The sequence below is a fragment of the Schistocerca gregaria genome, chromosome 1 (assembly GCF_023897955.1).
Source record: "Schistocerca gregaria isolate iqSchGreg1 chromosome 1, iqSchGreg1.2, whole genome shotgun sequence".
NCBI classification, from domain to species: domain Eukaryota; kingdom Metazoa; phylum Arthropoda; class Insecta; order Orthoptera; family Acrididae; genus Schistocerca; species Schistocerca gregaria.
The window spans coordinates 549,852,959-549,874,410 of NC_064920.1; the positions used below are offsets into that span (position 1 = coordinate 549,852,959).

Here is a 21,452-nt window from a genome sequence, read left to right on the forward strand (position 1 = left end):
CCATCTTACAAACTTCTGCTGTGCTGCCACCTGTTGACACAGAAAGTTACTACTGCAGTGGATTGCAGAAGAAGGTTTGAGGAATGGCGCCAAATTCAAATTTTTCACTTAACTTAATTTTTTTAAGTAGAAAAAAAATGGGAGGCATTACTTTTTGACCGACCCTCGTACATAGTGTCTCTCCAAACAGTCGTGAGGCGCCTTCTACCTGGAGTTTTGGCAGATATTTGCAATTTTGTTTTTTGCAATGTGCAGTTGGAGTCTGCCCAAACAAATACTGCGCATCACGTTTGTCACGTGACGCCCAGTGTCGAAGGAATTCGTCGGTCTCTTTCCAGCCACGAACAAAATGATTTTTAAAAAGGAGTTTTACGTGTCCATTCGACAGAGCTGTCTCAAATTAATCTATTGTGACGTTCGTTTTGCCCATATGAGCTGAGAGGGACAGCAAAACACGAAGAACAGGCAGTACTCCAGCACCGCCTTCACCCGCGCTGACTGCCATCACAATATAGTTATATACTGCGCATGCATTCCGTGACATTTGAAACGTCTCTTGTGAAGTCGTTACCTAAGACGCTTGTTGAATTTGGTACAACTTATTCACTTTACAACCTGGTTTTAGCTCAATTCACGAACTGCTGGGAGCAGACGCTGTTGCTTCTCGTTCAAAGGAGAGCACAGGATGACCAGCTTAGGTTTCCAATACCTGAACAGAGAGGTTTATCCATCTTAGTCGAAGTCTTTTTTTGTGTGTGAGGTTGGTGACGGAAGGCTACCCCTCTGGTAGCTTCCGCAGCACGGGGAGCTAGGTAATATCGAGAGAGAAAGCGGCACTCTTCGGCGAACGCTTGGTGAGTACGGATCGTAGCTCGTAAGTGGGGTTTCAGGTGATAGGAAGCAAGTTGAGTTACAACTTCGTAATGTGTAACTGTTGAAATACTTAAGAGCTTGAGCTTAACTGAAGCGTGTGAAGCAAGTTATTTTTCCGAATGTGCCATAATTATATTGCTTTAAATAGGCGACTTTTTGCTGTTTAAGTTAAAAGTGTGTAAGTTACTGTGTTCATTTTGAACAAAGATTAAGTAGAATTTCAAAAGGTAAATCCGATTAGGAAAAGCTGGTTAGGATCACTTCAACCTGACGTGAGTGTAATACTGTGTCGAGGCGAGTATGATTTATAATCTTATATTTTGTGGAAGGTGCTTTTGTCTTTGTGTGTCGATTTTGTGCCACGTGTTTGGTAATCAACGACCCTTCTGGTCCACCACGGCACCGCAATAGGCTTTATTCTAACAGTTTGCTTGTTTAATGAGCTATAATTTCTTTCGTGCGCTTTCTACAAAGTAGCACAACAGTTTGATTCGGAATGCAGCACGTGCTCTGGTTCGGCCGTTTGCAAGCAGCAGACGCAGTTATTGTTGTTGTTGTTGTCTTCAGTCCTGAGACTGGTTTGATGCAGCTCTCCATGCTACTCTATCCTGTGCAAGCTGCTTCATCTCCCAGTACCTACTGCAACCTACATCCTTCTGAATCTGCTTAGTGTACTCATCTCTCGGTCTCCCTCTACGATTTTTACCCTCCACGCTGCCCTCCAATGCTAAATTTGTGATCCCTTGATGCCTCAAAACATGTCCTACCAACCGATCCCTTCTTCTGGTCAAGTTGTGCCACAAACTTCTCTTCTCCCCAATCCGATTCAATACTTCCTCATTAGTTATGTGATCTACCCATCTAAACTTCAGCATTCTTCTGTAGCTTCTATTCTCTTCTTGTTCAAACTAGTTATTGTCCATGATTCACTTCCATACGTGGCTACACTCCATACAAATACTTTCAGAAACGACTTCCTGATACATAAATCTATATTCGATGTTAACAAATTTCTCTTCTTCAGAAACGCTTTCCTTGCCATTGCCAGTCTACATTTTATATCCTCTCTACTTCGACCCTCAGTTATTTTGCTCCCCAAATAGCAAAACTCCTTTACTACTTTAAGTGTCTCATTTCCTAATCTAATGCCCTCAGCATCACCCGATTTAATTTGACTACATTCCATTATCCTCGTTTTGCTTTTGTTAATGTACATCTTATATCCTCCTTTCAAGACACTGTCCATTCCGTTCAACTGCTCTTCCAAGTCCTTTGCTGTCTCTGACAGAATTACAATGTCATCGGCGAACCTCAAAGTTTTTACTTCGTCTCCATGAATTTTAATACCTACTCCAAATTTTTCTTTTGTTTCCTTTACTGCTTGCTCAATATACAGATTGAATAACATCGGGGAGAGGCTACAACCCTGTCTCACTCCTTTCCCAACCACTGCTTCCCTTTCATACCCCTCGACTCTTATGACTGCCATCTGGTTTCTGTACAAATTATAAATAGCCTTTCGCTCCCTGTATTTTACCCCTGCCACCTTTAGAATTTGAAAAAGAGTATTCCAGTCAACATTGTCAAAAGCTTTCTCTAAGTCTACAAATGCTAGAAACGTAGGTTTGCCTTTTCTTAATCTTTCTTCTAAGATAAGTCGTAAGGTCAGTATTGCCTCACGTGTTCCAACATTTCGACGGAATCCAAACTGATCCTCCCCGAGGTCTGCATCTACCAGTTTTCCCATTCGTCTGTAAAGAATTCGCGTTAGTATTTTGCAGCCGTGGCTTATTAAACTGATGGTTCGGTAATTTTCACATCTGTCAGCACCTGCTTTCTTTGGGATTGGAATTATATTCTTCTTGAAGTCTGAGGGTATTTCGCCTGTCTCATACATCTTGCTCACCAGCTGGTAGAGTTTTGTCAGGACTGGTTGTCCCAAGGCCGTCAGTAGCTCTAATGGAATGTTGTCTACTCCGGGGGCCTTGTTTCGACTCAGGTCTTTCAGTGCTCTGTCAAACTCTTCACGCAGTATCGTATCTCCCATTTCGTCTTCATCTACATCCTCTTCCATTTCCATAATATTGTCCTCAAGTACATCGCCCTTGTATAAACCTTCTATATACTCCTTCCACCTTTCTGCCTTCCCTTCTTTGCTTAGAACTGGGCTGCCATCTGAGCTCTTGATATTCATACACGTGGTTCTCTTCTCTCCAAAGGTCTCTTTAATTTTCCTGTAGACAGTATCTATCTTACCCCTAGTGAGATAAGCTTCTACATCCTTACATTTGTCCTCTAGCCATCCCTGTTTAGCCATTTTGCACTTCCTGTCGATCTCATTTTTGAGACGTTTGTATTCCTTTTTGCCTGCTTCATTTACTGCATTTTTATATTTTCTCCTTTCATCAATTAAATTCAATATTTCTTCTGTTACCCAAGGATTTCTAGCAGCCCTCGTCTTTGTACCTACTTTATCCTCTGCTGCCTTCACTACTACATCCCTCAGAGCTACCCATTCTTCTTCTACTGTATTTCTTTCCCCTATTCCTGTCAATTGTTCCCTTATGCTCTCTCTGAAACTCTGTACAACCTCTGGTTCTTTCAGTTTATCCAGGTCCCATCTCCTTAATTTCCCACATTTTTGCAGTGTCTTCAGTTTTAATCTACAGGTCATAACCAATAGATTGTGGTCAGAGTCCACATCTGCCCCTGGAAATGTCTTACAACTTAAAACCTGGTTCCTAAATCTCTGTCTTACCATTATATAATCTATCTGATACCTTTTAGTATCTCCAGGGTTCTTCCACGTATACAACCTTCTTTCATGATTTCAGTTATTATGTTGAATAATTATGGCACAACCTCGTGCATTGGTTAAACCTCTGTCCAGAATAGTGCATGAGTAGAATCGTAATGCGAATCTCATTGAGATATTTTTGTGGTATGAATGCAAAGGAGATGATAGTATCATTGTCTTCCATCCCCGTTTTGTGTGTTTCTTCTTGCTGTAGTTAAATTGTGCTCTGTTACATTCTCACGTAATTCTTTCTTACATATTCCTAGTGAGGCACCAGTTATGTAGTTAGAATGTGCAGCCGAATACTTAGATACAATAAATAATCTACGTGAAAGATAAATTCTGTGGTGTTGATCTTACACACTTACTCCGATTTCCAATTCTGAATTAATAAGTTGTTCATGCACGGCATGGAGTGTTATTTATCTGGCTACTTAAAGAAATTTGCATACTTGTAATTAAATTATTAAAGTAATTGAACTAATAATTTTCCAGCTCCGTTTTTTTCTAAATGGTTAAGAAGGGCTTGGGCTGGTGGCGACCCTGAATTTCTGAATTTTTGTCGTTATTTGTGTGAGAGAAGCAGCTATAAATGCGAGATAACGTATGTGGCTCGATGAGAAACGTCGTAAAGATTGCATAAGTTGTGTGTCGGGTATAGTTGCTCATGATATAAAGCCAAAGAAACGTGTAACGTATTACTAATTCGTAGTTAACTGACTACATTCTTGAGAAGAAGACTCAGTTGTAAGGAGCTGGCAAAAAGTTCCCCGACAGGTGATTAAGAGCAACAAATGTCTATCAGTGTAACACAGGTGGTATAGCGGTGTGACAAGCGTAAAAGCGCCACAAAACGCGCTATATATTCTGTGACTTCTAGAGAAACAAAAATTGCGCTGCACGGCTCGATGGCTCGATGGGTGGAATGTTGGGGCCGATAACTGGGTGGATGGCTTACAGAATTTAAAAATGGAAATACATAAGCTGAAGTTAGATATGGTGGCAATCTGTGAAGTGGTATGATAGGCAGAATAACAGTTCCGGTCAGATGAGTACAGCGTTCTACATAGGAAATGATGATGAATAAACAGAAGAAGTAGTGAAAAACATCATTCAGTCCCTGAAGAATAACAAAGCACCAGGAGAAGACGCTATAGCTGCAGAGCTAGAGACAAAACAATCAACAAGTTGACAGAGATTAGCCGGCCGCGGTGGTCGTGCGGTTCCAGGCGCTCCAGTACGGAGCCGCGCTGCTGCTACGGCCGCAGGTTCGAATCCTGCCTCGGGCATGGGTGTGTGTGATGTCCTTAGGTTAGTTAGGTTTCAGTAGTTCTAAGTTCTAGGGGACTGATGACCACCGCAGTTGAGTCCCATAGTGATCAGAGACATTTTTTGACAGAGATTATAGATGTTCTGGGTTAATCGATATGCTAATTTTAACTTTTTAATCCGAGTTGTTAGTGCTGTTTCTTCTCATAGATTATGTTCCAACCACTCTCCTAGATACCAAAATCTGTCAACTTTCTCAATTTGACCTACCAGTTGTAGTTCACTGGGAGTATCACTGATGCTGGTGAGGTATTTTGTCTTTTCTAGTGGCAATTGAAGTCCTGCCTTGGCAGCCTGGAGTTTGAGCACATTGAGCTGCTTTATTGCTACTTCTACTGAGCTTGCTATAAGCACCAGATCATCTGCGAAAGCTAAACAGTCTACTACTAGTCCCATTTGTGTCCCAGGTTAATACCGCTCGGTATATTTGGACTTCCATTTCTTTTCGCCACTCTCTGATCACCTTGTCAGGTGCACAGTTGAAAGGAAGAGGTGAAAGTCCGTCTCCCTGTCTAACTCCTGTCTAACTCCTGTCTTTATTCGAAACTTTCTGAAAGTGTTCCCGTGAACTTTACTCGTGATCTAGTGTTACTCAGGGTATTTTGGATAAGGCTGTGGGTTTTCTGGTCCAGGCCCATTTCCTGCAAAATTCTCATTAGAGTATGTCTGTCGATAGAATCGTATGCTTTCTTGAAGTCAACGAAAGTAACTACGTACTGTTTATTCGCTAGTTTAATTTGACTTAATACTGACTTCAAGTTAAGGATCTATTCAGCACAAGAACGTCCTTTTCTAAAACCACCCTGACAATCTTCACGTTTTGGGTCCAATTGGGGTTCGGCTCTGTTCAATAATGCCTTAGATAATATCTTATAGGTGACTGGTATCAATGGGATCCCTCTATAATTGTTGATGTCACTCAAATCACCCTTCTTTGTAAGGGGTGGATCAGTGCACATGTCCGGTCATCTGTTAACTTCTCAGTGTCCCAAATGCCTCTTTAAGGCTTGTACGATTGACAGGTCACTAACTGAAATTTAATTATAAGACACACGTCTGTGATAAACCTTCAATGTGTTATTGCCTTGAAAGGGCATACTGTGAGATGTAATAAAGAGCATATAAATATTCCAAAATCAGTATGGCGTCTGCTCCATCGAGTGACATGTCATTACGTCACTGCTCTTGGTGTAATTCTGTCATTGACGTATAATGGTAAAGCGCACGAATCGACAGTTCACCTAAACAAATCCAGATTATTATTATTTTTTTCAGAAAAAAGTCTAATGTAGTAAGTACTTTTTGGAAGTACGTTCTCTCATCCTTGCCAATCTGGGAACCGGTTTTACTCGACAACAGATGTGAAGTTTTTACAAAGGTAGTGCTCTCTTGTGCTGTTCGTAATATCGCAAATATCTGTGAAATAAAAAAATCAATACTATCAATTTATTAATATTTGCTGTCAGTCTTTCATTCCCGTGTTATGTTCGTGACGTCAAAAGCAAGTCGTTGCGGCCTGCCGCGAAAGTTTTTTTGCGCCGTCATTTTTCGCTCTCTCACTGCGAGGCAACAACATGCGCTATTTTCGATTGGACAGCCTTCTCTTCAGACACGCTCTTATGGTCCTCTTCGCTTGAAACCGCGTCAGTTCACTTTGAACGCGTGTTTATAACAACAAATCTTAAAAAAATTCAGTTACTTTTGCTCGGTGGCCATAGTGTTGGTTTTGCTGCTGTAACGTGCCTCACACCGCACTAAGGCTTTGAGACACATTTACCTGATATCAGTGTCGGTGCTTTTTGAAGATCGGATGATCATCTTGTTGAAGACAGTTTTCTCTTGAGCAGTTCTAACTTCTGCTTTGTTCTGTCCATTCCTACTGATCTTTCTTACTAAATAAGTAAATGAGTCAACTTGCTCAGACAAATAGTTATCAACGCAATAGCGAACTTTGGCTCTCTCTTCTTTGGGTTTTACATTGGCGTCGCGATGGTTTCATAAAAATAGCCGGCTGCTGTGGCCGAGCGGTTCTAGGCGCTTCAGTCTGGAACCGCGCTGCTGCTACGGTCGCAGGTTCGACTCCTACCTCGGGCATGGATGGGTGTGATGTCCTTAGCTTAGTTAGGTTTAAGTAGTTATACGTTCAAGGGGACTGATGACCTCGGATGTTCAGTCGCACAGTGCTCACAGCAATTTGAACTATAAAAATAAAAATTTTGTTTGTTTCCTTTGTGAGAGACGGTTAGCGGGCCTGCAAGATGTGTTGTTACTATGGCAGCGTGGTAGGTGGCAGGTGGCAATTTAGCACTGTCTTATAGAAGTTGGATGACAAATACATGTACATTAAGTTTTGTCTGCTCTTCACACGGTTTTGGAAGACAGTTGACCGAAGAATTGAGTTCGTGTGTGTGTGTGTGTGTGTGTGTGTGTGTGTGTGTGTGTGTGTGTGTGTGTGTGTGTGTGTGTGTGTGTGTGTGTGTGTGTGTGTGTCATTTAACTGAACTCAGTGTTTGCTTTCTGAAGTACTTTCCAGAAAATGTTGATCAACATAAGTGGATCAAAGATGCTTTCAGTACAGAGCTTCCATCAATACTTCCCATGGAAGAACAACAGCAATTTACTGATATTTCTTCGGACTCGACAATGAAATCGAAGTTTCTTTGTTCAAGTGTGCTCTAATTTTGGAGCTTAGTGAAGCAGGAGTACCGGTTCAGATACCTTTTGAAACGTTCTGCTTATGTGATACTGTTTTATAACCTTTGCAGTCATCAATACGAAATAAATATCCCCAATGAATATGAAGAAAGGTTTGCAGGAGGGCATCTGTAAAGTTTGGAAGGTAGGAGACGGGGCGTGAGTCTTGCTTGGGTAGCTCAGATGGTAGAGCACTTGCCCGCGAAAGGCAAAGGTCCCGAGTTCGACTCTCGGTTCGGCACACAGTTTTAATCTGTCAGGAAGTTTCGTATCAGCGCACACTCCGCTGCAGAGTGAAAATCTCATTCTGAAAACATGTAGAAAGATTTGCGAGTCGCAATTTAAAATCTTGAGCCCAGATTTGAGGAAATGATGGCTGGTTTCATTACAAAAATAAGACGTAATAACATTGAATGCGGATTAAAATGTGTTGTCAGCAGTTAACAAAGAAATAACTGCACTTACTCGTTTTTGGTAAATGAAGTTTATTTACTCCAAATTTTGAAAAATGGTTCAAATGGCTCTGAGCGCTATGGGACTTAACATCTGAGGTCATCAGTTTGCTAGAACTTAGAACTACTTAAACCTAACTAACCTAAGGATAACACACACATCAATACCCGAGGCAGGATTCGAACTTGCTACCATAGCGGTCGCGCGGTTCGAGACTGAAGCGCCTAGAACCGCTCGGCCACCACGGCCGGCCTCCAAATTTTGAGTCCGATATTTCTTGAGGGAGGAGCCGCGGTTGTATGTATTCAAACCAACAGAGCTTGCACTTTCAGCTAAGACAGTTATATCATAGGTATATCGTAACGTATCTGTTCGTTACCCGTACATTAGTGTACCTGTCTGTGAGTCTTCTGAGGAAGTCTCTCTTCTACCTAAGGTTTAAAGGTAAGGGGGGATAATGCAAAATCTTATGTGGCATATTTTCGTACCTGCAATACTACTTGGTTTGCCCTTTCATCATCGACACCTGTCTCATTTTTGTAAATGTTTCATATTACTATCCAGTCCTATAGTTTATTCGCGCTTTCTTCAAGGACTCACACTTTGTCCCGTTTGATATTGTTAAAGGCTTTTTTCATTGCTTCTGGAAGCTATGCATACAATTAGAATCATTTCCAGGCGATTCTCTACAGCTAATTTTTCGGATGGTATTCGTTCTTTAGTCCCCCTATTTTTTCAGAATATAAACTGATCTTTTGAGAGTATAGTTCTTTGCTGTTCAGGAGAATCACGGGTATTTTAATGCATGAACAACTAGACTCAGAGTTCTGTAGCTTTCACATTTTATGCCATCTGGCTTCTTGGGGATGGGTATCATATGTTTCACAGAATCCGCGGGCGCTTTCCCTGCTCACATATAGGATGACAAACTGCAGAAAACGATGCCTGAGGTGGTTTAAGCAGCAGAGACCGTCATGTGCACATTTGGCTGGATCTACCATCCAAAGGAGATACATCCACTTGAAGGTGGAGATAAAAGATGTTTGACAGAAGCGACCTGCGAACACACCAGCAAGTGGGAACGTTGTGTCTGTAGTAGTGTTTTAGCTCCACGCAAAAGAGCAGAGAACTACAGCACCACCATGCAGCAGCCGTGCTGACCTTCCTAGCACCAAAAGCACGTCTCCCAGCAAGGGATTCAGGGCCACTGTAGCAAGGGCAGGTAAGCCTCAATTTATGAGAGGCTTTGTGGAAGTATGACTGGTCCCACGAGGCGGTCGCCAATAATCCCCGCTCACAAGCTGTGGTCGAACTACTGCCGATAGCATACTTTCACCATACCGTGAGGATTCTCCGCAGCCCACCGATTGATGATACCGCCCCTGGTAAAGCTACTATAGTCTGTGAATAGAATGGATGAAACTGATCCCAGCACCCTGACAGCCTGTGTGATGAACCACCAACAAAACCTTCGCCACAGAGGCAATCCCGTGTGTAATAAGCCCTGTACGCGTTGTAGGCGATATAGATACAAGCAACTGTCGTGGAAAACGTTCGACACGGTCGCCTGGCTTATCCTATGCTGGCTGGGCCACCTGCCTAGTGCTAATTCCGGGGTCACTTATATCCCACCTCCTTGCGGGGTGTACCTCTCCTGAAACGCGTTTCCGGCCAAACGTACTTATGACCTTGCTCCTAACCCTTTGTTTGTCCCCTTCAGCAAAATCACCGTGTACATTGTATCACGAAAGATTAAACACACTTTTCATTTTAGTTCCTCCTGATTCAAACAGTTCAGCTGGATTGTTGTCTATACCAGGAGCACTGCTGTTATTCGGGTTCTTCAGAGAGAAATTCAAACTCATCTTACGTAACAGGTTTACTCAGGTTAGTTGCATCTACTTCTCCTTTTCCCCTCAATGATTTTTCAGGCAATTTTCAGCTGTACTATTAATAGAATAGCGGAATGAAGGTGTGTGTACAGTTTTTCCCGCGATTACGCTGTCTCCCCTCCAACAAACTACGTGTCAGTTTCTATCACATAGCTTATGTCTCACTTTTATTTCACTGACATCTTTCTTATACGTACTATAATAGAATTCTTGAGTGCTTCTCATTTGACACTGCAGACGACAGGAACCCTCTCAAATACACAGGGTGTCCGTGATTGAAATTCTAGTTTCAAATCGTTTAAATGGCTCTGAGCACTATGGGACTTAACTGCTGAGGTCATCAGTCCCCTAGACTTAGAACTACTTAAACCTAACTAACCTAAGGACAGCACACACATCCATGCACGAGGCAGGATTCGAACCTGCGACCGTAGCGGTCGCGCGGTTCCGGACTGAAGCGCCTAGAACCGTTCGGCCACTCCGGCCGGCAATTCCAGTTTCAAAACGCTGTAGAAAGAGAACCAATGCTCAGAATGGCATCACATTTGAACAACATCTTATTAAAAAAAAGAGGGAAACGTCATGGGAAAAAACTAAAATTTTACCAATAGATGGCGCTGTAAACGCCAGAATATGCACACCAACACACGCGTGGCACACAGCTGTCCGAGATATCTAACATAACTGTCTCCACGAAGGATTGCGCGCTGCTGGTGAAGCAGATTTACATGAACGGTAGCCTGCGGAATTGCCGAACATTCAGGTGCAAAAAGATATAGGTCCGATGTCTGGTAAGAGTCTGAAGAAAAGATCACAAAATTCGAAAAGACATTGCGGGAGGGATCGAGCGGTGATGCACAAATGTGCAGTGCACGTGAAATTGCCCGAGAGCTGGACATGCCTGCGAGCACGGTGCCTAAAATCCTATGAAACATCCTGCATTGCTATCCATAAAAAGTCATTCTTGTTCAGGAGTTGCTTCCTGCTCACCTACCGGCAGGACGAACATTCGCTGTGGAAGTTCTTGCTTGTATGGAAGTGGACAATGAATGGTCATGCAACATTCTGTGGACAGACGAAGTCCATTTCCATAGCCAAGGACATGTCAATACGCAGAATTGTAGAATGTGGGCAACGGTAAATCCGCTCGCACGTCAGCCTGCAACACTTCACTGTGTCGAGGTGACTGCGATGCAGGTTGACGGCATCGTTCATCGTGGAGCCGTACTATTTCGGGGAGATGAGTCCTGGGTGACCTGTTATCCGTGCCGCCACTGGTAAACGCTGTGAGAGTCTTTTGCGCACCAACGTCGTACTAACTCTTCAACACCGTGGATGTGTGAGTACGATCACTTTTATGCAAGATGGCGCTCCTCCGCACAGCCAGTGAGCTCCTACTACCATCTTCGAGACGATTGCAGGGAACGGTGGTGTTTACCCGAGGGCATGGACTACTACTCTGATAATTTGTGAGATGCCAGGTACTTAATTTTATTTGGGTGTCATAAGTGTGTGCAAGCGAAGCCAGTGAAGCGGGAATGCTGGAATTATCAACCGTCGTTTCCCTGCAGCCCGGCTACCCACATCACCCGATCTTAATCCGTGTGACGTCTGGCTGTGGAGTTACTTTAAAGATGATGTGTTCAGTGCTCCAGTTCCAAACGTAGCTGTACTGAAGGCACACATTTCATAACGCATTCTGAACGTTGCCTCCCGAGACACTCCGATCTGTAGTGAAAAATTCTGTTTCCCTATTTCAACTTGTGGCAACAAACGGTGGACAGCGCATTGTACATATCTTGCGGTAGTCTCACAACAATTAGAAACCGAGGTCATTTTGCTTTTCATGCGATTTTTGCCCTCAAGACAATTAAAAACCGATTTTTCCCATAGCAGGGGGTAAGACGTTGCACTGGCAGATGGGCTTACCTAATTAACTGTGCCGCAACTGTTGAATGCCCAAGTTGTGCACTCATGCGCATTGAACAATATGGATGCTGCAATGTGAAACTCTAGATATAGCCGTCGTATTGCTATTCATGTCATATGTAGCCGACCTCATTTATGTTACGACGCATACAGCGCCAGCTATTGGTCAAATTTTCGTTGAATTTTTTTGTTCCATGACATTTCCCCTTGCGTCAGTAACATGTTATTCTAGTTTAGTGGTTCTGTTTCTACAGCGTTTCTAAACTGGAACTTTAATTGTGGACACCCTGTATAAGCTACTGACATTCGATCCAATACCGTCTTAACTGTCTCAAGTTGATAAAAAGCATAGTGTAATTGTTAGTAACTTTTCAGGTTTATTTCCCATCCTTAGTGTCCTGCTTTTAAACTCCCCCCCTCAACTGTAACGAGAAGCTGGACAAAAGTGTCAACCAACTCATGTACAAGATTTTGGAATATACTAATGAAGATTGGCGATACATTTAGGTGATATGTGCACTATCCCCACGCGTTTCACGGTTGCGTTAATATCCACAAACCTACTGTTTTTCCTTTTCCTACGCCATTTTTTGTTTCGTCAAAAATAGTCGACACGCGAGGGAAAATGTGTATAAAAATATGAAAGTTTTGCCCTGCGGCTGTAAGAAACGTTGTATCAAGTAAAACCTGTGCAGGCTATTACTATTACTATTACTACATTACTATTACTATTACTACATTACTATTACTATTATAAAAAGAGAAAAAAGAAATAGAAAAAGGCAAAATACGGAAAGGCAAAATACGGAAAGGCAAAATACGGAAAGGCAAAATACGGAAAGGCAAAATACGGAAAGGCAAAATACGGAAAGGCAAAATACGGAAAGGCAAAATACGGAAAGGCAAAATACGGAAAGGCAAAATACGGAAAGGCAAAATACGGAAAGGCAAAATACGGAAAGGCAAAATACGGAAAGGCAAAATACGGAAAGGCAAAATACGGAAAGGCAAAATACGGAAAGGCAAAATACGGAAAGGCAAAATACGGAAAGGCAAAATACGGAAAGGCAAAATACGGAAAGGCAAAATACGGAAAGGCAAAATACGGAAAGGCAAAATACGGAAAGGCAAAATACGGAAAGGCAAAATACGGAAAGGCAAAATACGGAAAGGCAAAATACGGAAAAGGAGGAGGAAAAGGAAAAGGAAAAGGAGAAGGAAAAGGAAAAGAAAAAAAGAAGGAAAAGAAAAAAAGAAGGAAAAGAAAAAAAGAAGGAAAAGAAAAAAAGAAGGAAAAGAAAAAAAGAAGGAAAAGAAAAAAAGAAGGAAAAGAAAAAAAGAAGGAAAAGAAAAAAGAAGGAAAAGAAAAAAGAAGGAAAAGAAAAAAAGAAGGAAAAGAAGAAGAGGAAAAGAAAAAAAGAAGGAAAAGAAGAAGAAAAGAGGAAAAGAAGAAGAAGAAAAGAGGAAAGGCCTTCTCTTCTTTCAGCCCAGTGTAAACGCTTGTTCACAGTTACAAGGGAACTTCACTGGCGGATCGTGTGCAAATGCACGCGGTGTAAGCGAGACTTTACGGAGTGGGGTACTCGCCTCTTCTCGGTGGGCGTGCCCGTGTTGCAGATGATCTTGAGGTCTGTCTGGTCCATGGACATGAGGCCGAGGTTGAGGCCGGAGAAGAGCGCCGAGAAGACGAGGCAGACGCAGATGACGATGATGGACAGCCACGTGGGCAGCAGCGGCGTGTGCACGCTCAGCGACACCCACGGCTCCTCGCCCTGGTGCACGAACGCGGGGCCCTCGCCGATCTCCATGCACAGGTAGTAAGTGCCCACCACGGACGGCACAGTCACCACCGCCTCAGCCGACGTGCCGGCCTCCGACACCTGGTTGATCTGCGCACACACACCGCACAGCGACGCATTACAGCCCTCTCCTGCACTCCAGAGAGCAAGTACAATAAATTATACTAGCTAATTACTATAATCATTCGCTACTATCTCGTTTTCCTTTTTCCTAAAGTAATCTCAGTTGCGATTTTGTATAATCCTTTCTTCACAAAAAAGTCGCGAAGGTACTATAATTGCACTGCCTGATAATTGCTAAGGAAGAGGCACATCACCGGACAGGAATAATCACAGGCAAAGATAGACAACATTAAACATAGTACATGTGTATAGAGGTAGAGTGAAATATTTGCAACAAAAAAATGGTATGCACTACTGGCCATTAAAATTGCTACACCAAGAATAAATGCAGATGATAAACGGGTATTCATTGGACAAATATATTATACTAGAACGCACATGTGATTACATTTTCACACAGTTTGGGTGCATAGATCCTGAGAAACCAGTACCCAGAACAATTACCTCTGGCCTTAATAACTGCCTTGATACGCCTTGGGCATTGAGTCAAACACAGCTTGGATGGCGTGTACAGGTACAGCTGCCCATTCACCTTCAACACGATACCACAGTTCAGCAAGAGTAGTGACTGGTGTATTGTGACCAGCCAGTTGCTCGGCCACCATTGACCAGACGTTTTCAATTGGTGAGAGGTCTGCAGAATGTGCTGGCCAGGGCAGCAGACGAACATTTTGTGTATCCAGCAAGGCCGTACAGGACATGCAACATGCGGTCGTGCATTATCCTGCTGAAATGTAGGGTTTCGCAGGGATCGAATGAAGGTAGAGCCACGGGTCGTAACACATCTGAAATGTAACGTCCACTGTTGAAAGTGCCGTCAATGCTAACAAGAGATGACCGAGACGTGTAACCAATGGAGCCCCATCCCGCCACGCCGGGTGATACACCAGTATGGCGATGACGAATACACGCTTCCAGTGTGCGTTCACTGCGATGTCGCCAAACACGCATGCGACCATCGTGATGCTCTAAACAGAACCTCGATTCATCCGAAAAAATTACGTTCTGCCATTCGTGCACCCTAGTTCGTCGTTCAGTACACCATCGCAGGCGCTCCTGTCTGTGAAGCAGCGTCAAGGGTAGCCGCAGTCATGGTCTCCGAGCTGATAGTCCATGCTGCTGCAGACGTGGTCGAACTGTTAGTGCAGATAGTTGTTGTCTTGCGAACGTCCCCATCTGTTGACTCAGGGATCGAGACGTAGTTGCACGATCCGTTACACCCATGCGGATAATATGCCTGTCATCTCGACTGCTAGTGATACGAGGCCGTTATGATCCAGCATGGCGTTCCGTATTAAAATCCTGAACCCACCGATTCCATATTCTACTAACAGTCATTGGATCTCGACCAACGCGTGTAGCAAGCTCGCGATGCGATGAACCGCAAACGCAATAGGCTACAATCAGATCTTCATCAAAGTCGGAAACGTCATGGTACGCATTTGTTCTCCTTACACGAGGCGTCACAGCAACGTTTCACCAGGCAACGCCGCTCAACTGCTGTTTGTGTATGAGAAATCGGTTGGAAACTTTCCTCATATCAGTACGTTGTAGGTTTCGCCATCGGCGCCAACCTTGCGTGAATGCTCTGAAAAGCTAATCATTTGCATATCACAGCATCTTCTCCCTGTCGGTTAAATTTCGCGACTGTAGCACGTCATCTTCGTGGTATAGCAATTTTATTGGCCAGTATTGTAGATTTCACATAGGAAAGCAGGATAACTATACACAAATAACGTTCATGTTATAGACTCCCAATATAAATGAAATTACAATGACATCCAGACCGTTGGCTGCTTACAGGCGTTCATAAATATCAACGGTGGCAGTTGAAATTTTTTGCCCCGACCGGGACTCGAACACGGGGTCTTCTGCTTACGTGACAGACCATCAATTTTTTTTTACCTCATTTTGCTCGTTATAGTTTGTTCCATTTATTCGGGGCGGACGTCCTATGACGTTCGTTTAAGTTCTTCGTTGATCCATTCACTCAGTTTTTTTTTATTGCACAGGGCAGCTAATCCTCTGACCGAACACGCAGAACTAACGTGCCGGCTGTATCCGACTCAGCTATCGAGGACACAGAGGATAGTGTGACTGCACGGACTTACCTCGTGAGACCCACATTTCCAAATTACTGTCATCACAATACATTTGTAGTGCCCCTGCACGCTATACTCATTTCTCGCAGCAGTCAATCTATGACTCCCGAAAGAGTATTAGCAATTTGAGTGCATGTCCGAAAGAACATATACCATCTTCACATATTCATTTCCCAACATAACGGTTGATATCGGACTCAGTAACGAATATGCCTTCCTCAGGTAATAAAGCACATTTTCAACAATTCATGCTGGCTACCAAATTGTTGTGGAGCCTGGTGGGGTATTCTCCCACTGCTCCCCCAAGGTGGGTTTGAGTTCTAGCACGGTTCTGGGAGGGGGTCTACTTCTCGTCAGCTGCAGATTGAATCGGTAACAGCGCTGCAGGGCGGATTGGTCAAAGACAGTGCGAGGGGGTCTTTCAGTCCCTGACTTTATCCTAAGGGTTCAAGAATGCCCTGTGACTCCCACCCGCACAGAGAAAGATCGTAAATTACGCACTATGCTCGAGATGCTAGAAATATGTAGTTCGCTGTATGGTAAACTCTGATGATCTGTATGTTCGAGAATTAAAAATGAATGGACGTATTGCACAGTGATCTATCTATATTCGCAATGGTATTGGCGAAGTAGAGGAGGGGATGGTTTAGCGATGATAAACTGGGAAGCATGCTGTCACATTGTTGCTCAGTGTTGAAATGACTATAAAATTGCACTGTTGGTCTGATAATAGACACTTCAGCGATCACTATGTCATACGTCGATTTATAAGGCTTGTATAGTTTTCAACACGTATGTTAGCGATACTTGTGAGAACCTGTAGAACCAATACCGATTGTGATAGTAAAATGGTTTTGCGATCGTGTTTTTAACATTGGCGGTTTATAAGACGATTACGCCTCTCTTACGAAGACACAGTGGTACTATCAGGAAAAACTTAGGAGACACGTCCATCCATCACTGACTTTCACTCACTGTTGTTTTGTATCACCAGCAACCAGTAATTGGTGAAGTATGATACTTAGCAGTAGGGGATGAGCAATAGTTTCGCCTTGACCATCAGGCTTATAAAGTGAGAGTGTGTGTGTGTGTGTGTGTGTGTGTGTGTGTGTGTGTGTGTGTGTGTGTGTGTTCCGACATGTGCAAATAAAATGGTTTTGTCCTGTCATAAGGAAGCTATGCAATTTAATATGGAATACTGCGAAAAAGGGAATATAAGATTATTTTTTTTAACATGGAAAAGTGTGTCAATTCGTAAGACGCAGCTCGTGGTCGTACGGTAGCGTTCTTGCTACCCGCGCCCGGGTTCCCGGGTTCGATTCCCGGGGGGTCAGGGATTTTCTCTGCCTCGTGATGACGGTGTCGTGTGTTGTCCTTAGGTTAGTTAGGTTTAAGTAGTTCTACGTTCTAGGGGATTGATGGCCGTAGATGTTGAGTCCCATAGTGCTCAGAGCCATTTGAACCATTTTTTTTCAATTGGTAAGAATGGTACAGATATTTCTATTTCCAGAGCCACAGCCGTCAGCAAAGGGTATTTCTGATACTTCACTCATTGTTGAATGTCGTCCAATTGAGACCACAATCGTAATATTTACTTTTAAGTATAGCGATCAAATATATATGTAGCCGCTTTCCTAGGACGATTCTGTCTGATGTGCAAGGAGTACGTGGCGGCCGTGGCCTGTGGTGAGAATGATTCACATTTCCAGCTAACGGCAGGAGCCGTCCAAATGCAATGACCAGTTGGGGTACAGAAAGATAGCTGATTTAACCGTGTCGTCCTCTAGCTAGCTGAACAGTGAACCAATACTCAGTACGTGTTGGACAGCTTTCGTTATCATGTGTGTTCCCCATGGAAATTCGTGAAGATTTAATATGGACATGTGTGTGCGCGGGGGCATTATTCCCTTCTGTGTAAATTGTCCGACTGACTGCTTCTGCACATTTCCCGCCTTTATTTGGTTGAGAGAACGTCAATAGTGGTGTGCGCATCTAGCAGGTGAAAGATAGGTGGAAGACATGTATGCACTTTCTCTAGATGTGAGAAACACCTTAGGTGACTCTAAATTAGAGAGATGATATGGAATTTGTTCTATCACCGACATTAGTAATCTTGAGTGCAAATACCAGTTTCCTCTATTTTTTTTCGAGTTTTCAGATAAAGATCTTCGTAGACAGGATAAGTTTCTATTTACTCAGTGGTTTAGAGCACACTGCACCTTGCTAAAATTTCAGGTTTCTAGAGAAATAATTTCCAGTCTATATCTTCTGAATTATACTGTGCAAGCGATATTGCTATGTGCTTGATATCGAAAAGTATCTCATAAATGATACAGTATTCTGGCAAATCATGTGAAAATACCGGTTTTCTTGTAATCCCAGAGGATGGAGATGACTGTAGAAAGCAAGTAAACAGGTCGGAGCCAGAAACAGTGACACCTTTATGCCGAGGGGAACTGACCCAGTCTTTGTACAACAGTCTTCACAATATATGTACGAGAGTCTGGTGGTCGCTAGCAATATGCAGGACGCAGGAGCGAAGATTTTATATGACGCAGGATACGAATTGTATGTTTACTAAATCGATACAATATGTGATGATATATAGCCTGGTTGGAGATCGGTTTCACTTTGAAATATTCAAGCTTGTGTCATCAGTGGCAGAGCAGGGTAATCGAGGAAATGTCTTTCCATATTCGACGATCTGTAGACCACTTGTTCAAGGTTTAACTGTCAGTGCAATATGCGATCTGTACAAAATAGTTTTGAGGCATTGCAACAGCTTCTATATCGCGTCCAGAGGGTGCTTGTTTACAGAGACCTGTGACGTCAATATAGTTCTGACAACCTTTTAGCTGCACTTGCGATGGTGAGTCGCTTGGCAATTAGGTCTTCGCTGGGCCGCAGGAACGATGGCTGTGCATCTTTGCGCCTGCAACGGCGGTTAGGGAAACACGTGCGTGGCTGGAAGCATCTCGCAGGCTGGTGTGACATTCTTGCGTCGCGCCAGAGTGCACGCCTTGGCGTAATGTGGCCCTAGGCACATCAGCGTAATAAACTACGTGAAATTGTCCCAAAGTAAATAAAGTACTCTCCTTCCTCTCTCTGGCAGCCGGACTCAGAGTCAGTCGTTTTTCCGCCATTTTTCCCATACCACTATGGGACGACAGTGCCCTCTGGTGGCAGTACTGTGTGCTAGGTCAGTAGGACTCTGGACCTCATGGTGAACACACTGGATGGAGCTAATGCCTATGACAACTCAAATTGTTTATTTAGTCACTGCATGCAAAATAAAGACTTATGTCCATCTTATCCAGCAGCCCAGCACAGGCTAAGTAGTTTTCCCACCAGTTACAAGGAAGAGGTGGCGGCCATATGGTTTAGGTTAGTGGGGGTAGCCCAAGTGACCTATTTTCCTGCACTTTCTTAGTTAGTGGAGGTAGCCCAAATGATCCTTTATCCTACCAAAATTTGAACCTCCCACTATTTTCTTGGGAAGGGGGGTTGAGGGGATTAGGTTAGTGGAGGTAGGCCAACTGACCTAGCTTCCCATCAAATTCTTCCAGAGATGACGTCATTGTGACGTTGCCACATATATCGCCACCATCTTGGATCCATCATCTTGAATAAATTTGGTAAGAATGCCGAGTGGGGCCGCAGTGCTTTTGTCCTCCTACTGACGATTATCTCAAAACTGTTTGGACCGATTTAAAAGGAATACGACTAGAAAAGAAGTATCAACCAAGGAAGTGTGTAGAAATCTGTGATCCATACCAATTCGAACGTAAAAGAGATCGAAGTATTATACGGACACTATGTGGCAGTTTTAGGAGGGGAGCGTTTTGAATCGTGTTTGTGTAAGATATCTCTAGAAGTCGGGCCTGAAGTACCACTGTCAACCCCAGCAAACAATTCCGTTGTATTCTCTCCCAAATGCTTTGTTAGTCCAGTTTGCCTTGGGTTGCAGACTGATTTTTTCCTTATTTGAAATGAGTGAATAGACTAATCCCAGTGCATAAAGGGATTCGACTGTGACCCTCACAACTACAAAAGGTACCAACGATCTCAGACGACCGTTATGTCAGTTCTGCTTTCGTGGAAGCACAGAACGCGGACGTAGGATGGGAGCCCTTCGAGGAGGAGGTGGGGCTTGTTTCCCCGGACCGCTCCTCTGCCCTCGTGCAGTATAAGTTGTTTGTTTACGTTCGCGGCCAACTGCAACGATATACTGTCTGCATAATATGCTCCAACTGCCGTGTCTGGGACAGCGAAGGGCCCGTAACGCATAGGCGGCGTCAGATCACCGCCCGGCACTCTGGCCCGTCTAGTGGGCTGTGGGGGCACGTTCCATACACATTTTATGCGAGAGTCAACTGGTGTGACAGGAACGTCTCCTCACAGAACCGTGAAGACTCAAACTGACACCTTATAAAGTAATGGTATTGTACCGACCGGGGAGAGAGGGGGGGAGAGAGAGAGGGGGGGGAGAGATGAGAGAGAGGGGGGGGAGAGAAGAGAGAGAGGGGGGGGAGAGAAGAGAGAGAGGGGGGAGAGAGGAGAGAGAGGGGGGGGTGAGGAGAGAGAGAGGGGGGTGAAGAGAGAGAGGGGGGGTGAGGAGAGAGAGAGGGGGGTGTGAGGAGAGAGAGAGAGGGGGGAGGAGAGAGAGAGGGGGGGAGGAGAGAGAGAGGGGGGGGAGGAGAGAGAGAGAGGGGGGGAGGAGAGAGAGAGGGGGGGAGGAGAGAGAGAGAGGGGGGAGGAGAGAGAGAGATAGGGGGAGAGAGAGAGGGGGGAGAGAGAGGGGGGGGAGAGAGAGAGGGGGGAGAGAGAGAGGGGGGAGAGAGAGGGGGGGAGAGAGAGAGGGAGGAGAGAGAGAGGGAGGAGAGAGAGAGGGGGGAGAGAGAGAGGGGGGAGAGAGAGAGGGAGGAGAGAGAGAGGGGGGAGAGAGAGAGGGAGGAGAGAGAGAGGGGGGAGAGAGAGAGGGGGGAGGAGAGAGAGGGGGGAGAGAGAGGGGGGGAGAGAGAGAGGGGGGAGAGAGAGAGGGGGGAGAGAGAGAGGGGGGGAGAGAGAGAGGGGGGAGAGAGAGGGGGGGGAGAGAGAGAGGGGGGGAGAGAGAGAGTGGGGAGAGAGAGAGTGGGGAGAGAGAGGGGGGGGAGAGAGAGAGGGGGAGAGAGAGAGGGGGGAGAGAGAGAGGGGGGAGAGAGAGAGGGGGGAGAGAGAGAGGGGGGAGAGAGAGAGGGGGGAGAGAGAGAGGGGGGAGAGAGAGAGGGGGGAGAGAGAGAGGGGGGAGAGAGAGAGGGGGGGGAGAGAGAGAGGGGGGGAGAGAGAGAGGGGGGGGAGAGAGAGAGGGGGGGAGAGAGAGAGGGGGGAGAGAGAGGGGGGAGAGGGAGGGGGGAGAGGGAGGGGGGAGAGGGGGGAGAGGGAGGGGGGAGAGGGAGGGGGGAGAGGGAGGGGGGAGAGGGAG

General features: G+C 44.7%; 1 protein-coding gene across 3 annotated transcripts in view; it reads right to left on the bottom strand.

The window, feature by feature from the left end:
• Positions 1-21,452, bottom strand: part of LOC126356038 (unextended protein-like) — a 482,388-nt gene that overhangs the window by 121,078 nt on the left and 339,858 nt on the right. For all 3 annotated transcript variants that reach the window (XM_050006719.1, XM_050006735.1, XM_050006726.1), the window contains exon 3: positions 13,555-13,856. In XM_050006719.1, coding sequence (XP_049862676.1) covers positions 13,555-13,856 — 302 coding nt within the window. The remainder of the gene's footprint in view (positions 1-13,554; positions 13,857-21,452) is intronic.